We start from the raw sequence: 8,832 nt of genomic DNA, 5'->3' as shown, positions 1-8,832 counted from the left end.
AAAATTAAAAATGTATTCCTTCTGAGTGTGGTGATGCACACCTGTAATCTCAGCACCCGAGAGGCAGAGGCAATGGATCTCTGAGAGTTTGAAGCCAGCCTGGTTTACACAGTGAGTTCCAAGACAGCCAGGGCTATCTAGAGAGACCCTGTATCAGAAAACAAAAGCGAATGTATTCCCACTTAATCTCAGAGGAGAGTACTGCTGAGGATGGGCAACTGTTGGTCTGGGAAGTCTCACCCAACCTCATGGATTCAGGCAAAGCCCCAAGCAAAATCAGACTAAGAAAAAACCAACAAAAACAAGGCTGTGCAAATGGGTGATAAACAGAACCCTTGAGCTACAATTCTAGTATTTCAAGTCTAATTGTCAGGTTTTTGGTGTATGTGGGTTTTTTTTTTTTTTTAATTGGCCAATCTGGCTCAGTCTTCACACTTACTGTGAAAAGGGAAAGTTGGGGTTTGCACTGAGATTATACCAGTAGGTAGTCAAGTACCTTGTTATTGCTTCTGCGGTTTCCAAAGTGTCACCTGCTGGAAGCACATACTGTGATTGCGGTAATCACAGCCCATGTTTCATTCATACAGAGTCAGCAATTAGACATGTTACAGAGAATGCCAATGAACTCACACTAACCAGTTTGACAGTTCGGATGGTTGTGATACCCTCCTGCCCAAACCCTCTAAATCAGGAAAACGTTTTCATCTTCTCCACCTGACACACAGAGTCGCCTCATTTGTGGACATGCTTTGAGATGGACAAGCTCAGGTCCCCGATCCAGTAGGAAGTGGTACCCACAGTGACTAGAACTGGAAGATGTGCCCAAACCAAGATCTCTAATCTCAACTCTCTCAGCCTCAGCTAAGCCTGGAAACTTAAATTAAAGGGTAGGACTTGCTGGATGCGCAGCATCAAATGTTATCGACATGAAGCCAGGGACTTAAATAGTAGCCTTCCTGCATGGTTGACGTCTAGTCCAGTTCCAAATTTCAAAATTGCCCCACCCCACCCATGGCAACCCGCTGTAACTCAACCCAGTGTTTCTGAACACTGACTAAACAGAAGCGCCAAGGACTTGAATAAAATACATATAGTTCCTGCTCCCCTCAGACCCAGTAATTCCAAATCTCTGGGGCAGAGACCTGGAGGCCAGTGACTGCAGTTGCAGTTAACGGTGGGAGCTAAAGAGCCAAGCGAATGCCCACACAGCCTTCATTCAACGGGACCACTGTGGTTTCGGGGTTTCCAGCTCTTTCTCTTTAAGACAAGAGAGGAAAGTGAGGTGCTGGTGTTGAAGCATCCATAAAGGGCATAGATTTTAAAAGTAGGTATGGGTGGGACCCATCAAAGTTGTCACTGGTCATGAGAAGCTTCTGCCCATCTGCATCCTTGTGTGGACGAGCCATTGCCACAAGGTCGCAAGCATGAGAAGTCACGTGGGGCCCAGCTAAAGCCTTTCTACTGAGAACATATAGGACACGGGGGTGCTGCTTGCTTCTAATCCCGCTACTTCAGGGGTGACTGGCTGTTTCTGGTGCCTTGGGTTAGGGTTATCTGGTGCCTTGGGTTAGGGAGACTGCCTACTACACAACATCAAAGACGTTCGCCTTTCTGGACACTACTACCTATACGATGCTCTCTAGCATTTGCTAACTTTAATCCACTAAACCTAGTATATTTTTATTGAGAAACATGTTACTTAATATAAATGTCAAAAACTGCCAAATTTGTCACCTACTCAGTCAGGGCTCTGCTTTACTTGTGCTTTCTCGGTAGGGAAGACACGTTACGGATTACACATTTAGTATTACTGTTAACAGTAGTAGAGTTATAAGTATAGGTTATAAGATACAGAGGTGTTCTTGGGTTCCTAAAAGACCCAAGTCTATCACTCAAGGTTGGTTAGTTTTTACCTTTTGCCTCTTTGACACTAATAAGACAGTACAACACCATGGTTCCAGTACCTTTCCAAGCTCAAAGTGGTTTTGCACGTACTTCATGAGAAAAGTCAACAGCAGCTGGTACCAGATCCCAAGAGGAAAGTACATGGATGGATTGAGTGGTCTCTTCAAAAGTCCCCAGAGGAGAGTTAGCACAAATCCAAACACATCCTTGGTTAGGTATTTACATAATTACAATGCTGGAGCTGCGCTGCCGTACAACTTGCGCATGTGGGAGTCTCACCAAATGCCCTGGAAACACAAAGCTTGTGTTCTGTGGCCTGTTAGTGCCCTGTCCGTCCATCTCCAAACTTCACACACCGCTGAGATGCTACTGACGCATTGCAAGAGGCAACACGGACAAAGTTCAATCCACAGAGGCTCCCCTGAGGCCCTTGGCTGGGAACTTCTCTTTCCACATCACCCAGGTCTGCTTGTCAACCTCTGCATTGCAATGAAGTGGTTTTCTTAAAGGGATCCCAAGGAGGCTCCGGGAGTAGAAGATAAGGCCCAAACCTGCCGGTTACAGGAAGCTGTCCTCCACCAGGTCTGAGGAATCTATACCGATGTCATCCATCATGTCGATGTCCTCAATGGTCTCGTCCTCTCTCTTGATGAAGGTGGAACTACTGGAGCCTGTCTCGATGGCACTCTCTTCCGAGGTCTGGGAGCTGGTGGAATTGAAAAGCAAAGGCAAAGGTCACGGACCAGACTGATGACAGAAGCTGCATTGCCAGGTGGCCGCTTGAGGTAAAGGGACTCTTTGTATAAGGTCCTTTCATGAAGCATGTGCAGCCAAGCACGGGGAGTTTGCCACTGAACCAGCCAGCCACGCCTTGGCCACTGCCGCACAGAACCAACACAGAACCAAGACACAGCCACCTTCACAACTCAGCTCGCCCTCTTTCCTGCCATGGGTTTTTTGTTCTGTTTTGTTTTGTTTTTTATAACAAGATATAACAGTTTCTACTTTTCCTAGTCATCCTATCAGGGGCGAGAATAAGCAACAGACAACCAAAAGGCACTGAAAAAGAAAAACAAAGGAATGAAGTTGGCTGTGAGGGGAAGTCACTAGCCACAGGCTATCTCTGGGACTTCCTGAGCAGGAGGGTGGCATTCTGCATTTTTCTCACTCTCCTGCCAAGTGTCCCTTCCCTCTTCTCCTTCACCCAGTGCCCCAAAGGCCCAGATGAAGAAAGAAGAAAAAAGGTTTTGTTTTCCCACCTATAAAATGACATGCCAGAAGCCTCACCAACAAGCCCTGAACATGTTAGTGTGTAAGGGAGAAACTGAGGCAGCCTCTACTCTAGATGAAGGACCAAAGACAAGTAAGGAATGTTGAGATCCAGAGAAATGGGCTAGCTCAGGGAAGAACACAATGGTCAGCCCTGGGAACACACATACACATACAAGTAACACAATACAGGCTGAGCAGGTTATAGTTACATACTTGAGTGTATACATCTGTACACATACATATATTATGACCTCAAAATAATAATAATATATTATTAATATATAACACATAAATAATATATAATAAAAAATAAAGATTTCTCTGGAACATAAATAAAACTAAATGCGAAAAACGGCATGACAGTAATTTATGACACTATACCTGCTGAGATGGTTAAATATGATAACAATATAACAGTCATGAACATATAAAAAGATCAATAAATACTCGCAGTTATTATTCAAATTGGCATCTGAATTTGAAAGCCTGATTATTACGTTAGATCAGCTGTTAGTTTCCTTTTTTTTTTTTTTTCCTTTTCTTTCTTCTTTCGGTACTGGGGGTTGAATCTATGGCCTCAGACATGGTCAATATGAATTCTATCTCCTACTCTAACTTTCTCCAACAGTTGGCTTTCTTCTGTGTGCTCATGATAGACATGGCAAGAATGTTGTTATTATTATTAGGAAGTGAATGACAGAATACCAGGGATGAAGTATCTTGGTGTTTTCTACTTATCTTTGAGTGACTGAGTGAGAAATAAATGTGTGTGTGTGTGTGTGTGTGTGTGTGTGTGTGTGTGTGTGTGTGTGTAGTGATGATGAGGAAGAGGAGGAGGAGAAGGAGGAGATATGTGACCCCAAGCTGGATAAAGTGAGTGAGGTAAGATGTCACTACTAATTGGTAGGCGTGGCCTCACAATATTCCTGCATACTAAACATTTTTTTAAACAAAAATTTTAGGTGTACAAGCCCTTAAGTCACTCCACCTTGGCCTCCCTTCTCAAGATTCTTGCTGTCTTTTCCATATTCTGCCTTGTGTCACTACCTGCTTTGTCCTTGTCCTTGTGTGTCCTTTTACTCAAAATTCATGACCATATGCTGGTGGAGAGGACCATGGCTTCTTCCCCATTGTGAGATGCCTATCCAGTGCTTCACACACACACACAAAAAAATGAGAAGGCAGCCCACCAGAGGAAAGAGGAACAGACAGACAGACAGACAGACAGACCGACAGACAAGATGAGGCCTGCGAATTAGCAATTTGAAAATCCTCCCCAGGTAATTCTGAATTCTGTGCAGGGCTGAGGATTATGGATGGAGCATCAGACATCCCAACCAGGCTGCTCTCAATGTTGTCCTCAGCTCTGTGGCCATTTAAGGCCTCAGAGGAGAGGTGTCAACCATAACAGCTTTGGTGCCCAAATGATCTAAGGACTCAGATCAGAGAGAGTTCACCAGTGAAGCACTCACTTGGGAGTGAGAAGATGCCTCAGAACCGTGTAGGAGGTATTTTCAAAACTTCACAGCCCACCTTGGGACTCTGTGCCTTGTTGCCAGAGCACAGTTCCTATCCCTTCCCCTCAGTCTCCCATGAGCCCTCCCTTTCAGGCTAGCCTGGAGGAAGATGGGCAAGAGCCCAGAGTTACCTGTGTCTGTTCCTCTTGCCCAGGTCTTCCTCCTCCGGAACAGGGTCGATGTCCGGCAGAGGAATGATGTAGCCGCTGTCTGCACTCAGCCTCTGCTCATCCAAGCCGACTTCCCAGTCCTTCAGCTTGTCGTCTTCATTTTTGTAAGTGACGCCAATGTATGCATTGTCAGGGTCCACACGCATGCGTGACACAGCCGGATGGTCACTCTTTAGGAAGTCCAGGTGAATCTTTTCATAGCTCTGAAAGTATATTCATTTAATCGAGTGTTACTGACAAACTGTAAAATGAATGCAGACATTTATAACATGCAATCTACATGTATGTATTTCCACAAGAAGAACTAAGGGGCGGGGGGGAGTCATGTGTTAACCATAGCCAGAAAGAAATGTAGGCATGAAAGAAAGATAGTGGGCACCACCGAACTCCTGGTAAGACTTCAGAGCCAAGAGGCTTTTCTTAGCTCTGTAGCTGCAGTGGGGTGCCTGCACTTCCACGCAGGACAAACGTGAAGACAGGTGGGGGAGGGGGGAAAAGTCACTGAGTCCCTCCAGAGCTCACACAGGACCTGAAGGAAGAGCAGAGGGCGTATACTAGAAGCACCATTCCCAGCATCTTCCTGATCTCTTGAGTGTTGGGGAAGTCTGACTTTTGATATGAAAAATTCTACTTTCCTATTGTGTGTGAGATGGGGGGTGGGGGGCAGGGTGATTTTATAATATAACATATAATGGGTTCACACATCTGTTGTTGCCCTTTGTTCTCTTTTGTTATTCTCCCCCACTGCCCTCTTTTATGCTTCCTGCCTGCCTGCCTGCCTTTCCTCAGATAGGTCTCCTGCTTTCCTATGACTGTATGTCATCACTCTCTCTCTACCCCCACATACTTTAAGGTCTCTTCCTCTCTTCTCACGATGCCCTGTTTCCTGACCTACACATGTATGTATGTGTGCTTACACACGTGCGCACGCATGCATACACGTATAAATATACATATAGGGCCTAGAGAGGTGGCTCAGTGTTCAAGAGCATTTGTTGCTCTTACAGAGGACACAGTTCAGTTCCCAGCACCCACATTAGCTGGCTCACCATCTCCTATAATTCCAGCTCTAGGAATTTCCACACCCTCTTCTGGATGCCGTAGACACCTGCACACATGTAGACAAACAGGCATATGCACACATACATAAGTAAAAATAAAATATTTAGATAAATAAATATACACATGTGTGTATATATGTATATACAAAATTTTAAATTAGTCTCTACATATAGAAGAAACACGGTACTTGTCCTTTGGAGCTTGGCATATTTCACTTAATGTAATGATCTCCAGTTCTAAACATTTTCCTGAAAATGTGATATTTTCTTTTTCCCCTTTTCTTTCTTTTTTGCTTATGAAGATGTCATTTTACCAGAAGTGCTCTATAGATTCAACACAACCCCCATCAAAATTCCAACAGCATTTTGGGGGGGGCGGGTGGTTTGGGGTTTGGTTTTTCAAGACAGGGTTTCTCTGTGTAGCCTTGGCTGTCCTGGACTGGCTTTGTAGATCAGGCTGGCCTCGAACTCACAGAGATCCACCTGCCTCTGCCTCCCAAGTGCTGGGATTAAAGACTATGTGCCACCACTGCCCGGCCCAACAGTATTTTTTACAGAACTAGAAAAACAATCCTAAAATTCGTATGGAAAAATAAAAGACCCCAAATAGCCAAAGCAATCTTTAGTTTAAAAGAGCAATGCTAGAGATACCATAATATTGAACACACAACCCAACCTCAAATTATATTGCAGAGCCATAGTTTTATATATACAATTTTATATATCTCAACAGAATAGAGTAGAGAATCCAGAAATAAGCACACAGATACGGCCATCTTGTGGCCAACGCTTACACTGGAGAAATGATAGACTGCTTAACAATTGAGAAAACTAGAAAAATAGGCAATAGATAAACTTTTCACCTCACAAAGAACTCAGTTCAAAATGCATCTAAAACTTAAATGTAAGACTTGAGACTTGAAAACATTTCAAGATATAAACATAGATAAGAACTTTCTGACTCCAAACGCAGAGGAAATGACCAAGAATTGACAAAACAGAGGCATGGATCAGAGGTTAAGAGCTCTGGCTGCTTTCTCCTGAGTTCGATTCCTGGCAACTGCATGGTGGCTCACAACCATCGGTGCCCTCTTCTGGCCAACAGGAGTTACATGTAGGCAGAACATTACATACACAATAATAAATAAATAAATCTTAAAAAAAAAAAAAATTGGCAAATGGGGCTGGGCACGTGGTGTTTGCCATCAATCCCAGCATTCAAAGACAGAAGGATTCCTGTGAGTTCAAGGCCAGCCTGGTCTACATAGTGAGTTCCAAGCCAGGCAGGGCTACAAAGTTAGACCCTGTCTCACATACATATTTGTTTTTAATTGGCAAATGGGATCAAATGAAATGTAAAAGCTTCAACACAAGGCTGGGTTTGGTGACACATGCCTTTAATCCCAGCACTGAGAAGGCAGAGGCAAGCAGATCTTTGCAAGACCAAGGTCTACTTAAAGAGTTTTAGGCCATCCAGGGCTGCATATTGGGACCGTGTCTAAAACAATAAATAAATAGCCAGGTGTGGTGGACTATGCCTTTAATCCCAATGCTAGGAAGGCAGAGGAAGGAGGATGGATCTCTGTGAGCTCTACATAGCAAGTTCCAGGTCAGCCAGAGATACAAAGTGAGACCCTGCTCAAAATAACAATAATAAAAATAATAAAGAAAGGAATAAAGCTTTTGTGCAGTAAAAGAAACAATCACAAAAGTGGAAAGAAAGCCTTAAGAATGGGGGCAGAAAAGCTATGCCAAATACACATCACACAATAGATTCGTATGTAGACTATTTTTAAAAAAATCAATAAATTTGCTAATAAATGGAATATTTAACTTCCAAGAGAATAAATACAAATAGACAATAAATACCTGGAAAAGTGCTCAATATCCTTAGCCATTGGAGAAAAAGAAAAGCCACTTAACACAGTCTAAGTGAGTCTCAGCCAGAAAACAAATGACAACAAATACTGACAAGGTTGTATTGATGAAGGGGGAAGTCAATATGGAAGTTAGATTCCTCAAAAATAAAAAAGCCACTAAAAGTAAGTTGGGCATGGTAACAAACATCTTTAATCCCAGGATTTGGGAACTCGAAGCCAGACTCTCTTTCTTAGTGACATCCAAGAAGCCGGAGCTACATAGAGAGACCCTGACTCAAAAAAAAAAAAAAGAAAAGAAAAGAAAACAGACAGAAAACTAAAAGGAGAATTACCATATGACCTAGCTATACCCCTCTGATGTACACTCCCAAAGAACTCTAAGATTCTCGCCATCTGTGTATAGCGTGGCACCGTCCACAACGGACAGAAATGGAAAAGCCCCTGCTTAATAGTGGTGCCCTCCACATCCCACCAGCAGAAAATCTTCGACTGACGTAGGAAAATTATTCCTACTTGTTCCCAGTGTCACTTATGAGAGGTGCAACAGGTGCAAGAGCAATCAAGACTGAGACACTGACGTTCAGGTCAAAAGACAGAGGCTCCAGGGCAAACTACTGACGTTGCCGCTGAAGAAGGAAGAGAAAACGGGCCAGTCTGTGGTGCTTGTTCTGAGATGAGATTCACCTCCCGAAAGTGCGTGGCTTCCCTCTTCAAGTGGTCAGCAGGATGCTGCTCTATTCATTTGCAGCTCCCGCGTACGTACGACCATGAAGCTACGTTTGCTCCTTTGAACAATGCTTCCTGTGGCACAGACAACCAGCTGGAGTCACAAATAACAGCTGGGATTGCCCCCGCCACTCAGCTGGTAAGAGCCAGTTTCAAATGAATTTAAGTACATCCAAATGAGCAATTTAATGGCCTCAGATGTCCGGAGAGCTCTCTAACTGCACGGTAGCTGCAGATACCCGAATGTCTGGAGAATGAGGTACCTACGGGTGTGAGCAGGTAAGACGGAAGTGCGCCCTGT

The 8,832-nt window shown here is 44.0% G+C and overlaps 1 protein-coding gene across 1 annotated transcript in view; it reads right to left on the bottom strand.

Moving 5' to 3' along the window:
• Nucleotides 1-2,173: 2,173 nt before the first annotated feature.
• Nucleotides 2,174-8,832, bottom strand: part of Pdgfra (platelet derived growth factor receptor alpha) — a 46,304-nt gene continuing 39,645 nt past the window's right edge. Inside the window, exons 22-23 of the mRNA XM_051170279.1 lie at nt 4,826-5,067; nt 2,174-2,611 (exon numbers count right to left, since the gene is read on the bottom strand). Coding sequence (XP_051026236.1) covers nt 2,464-2,611; nt 4,826-5,067 — 390 coding nt within the window. The 3' untranslated portion in view covers nt 2,174-2,463. The remainder of the gene's footprint in view (nt 2,612-4,825; nt 5,068-8,832) is intronic.

This window comes from Acomys russatus, chromosome 28, assembly GCF_903995435.1.
Source record: "Acomys russatus chromosome 28, mAcoRus1.1, whole genome shotgun sequence".
Taxonomy (NCBI): Eukaryota; Metazoa; Chordata; class Mammalia; order Rodentia; family Muridae; genus Acomys; species Acomys russatus.
This window is presented reverse-complemented; position numbering and strand designations above follow the sequence as displayed.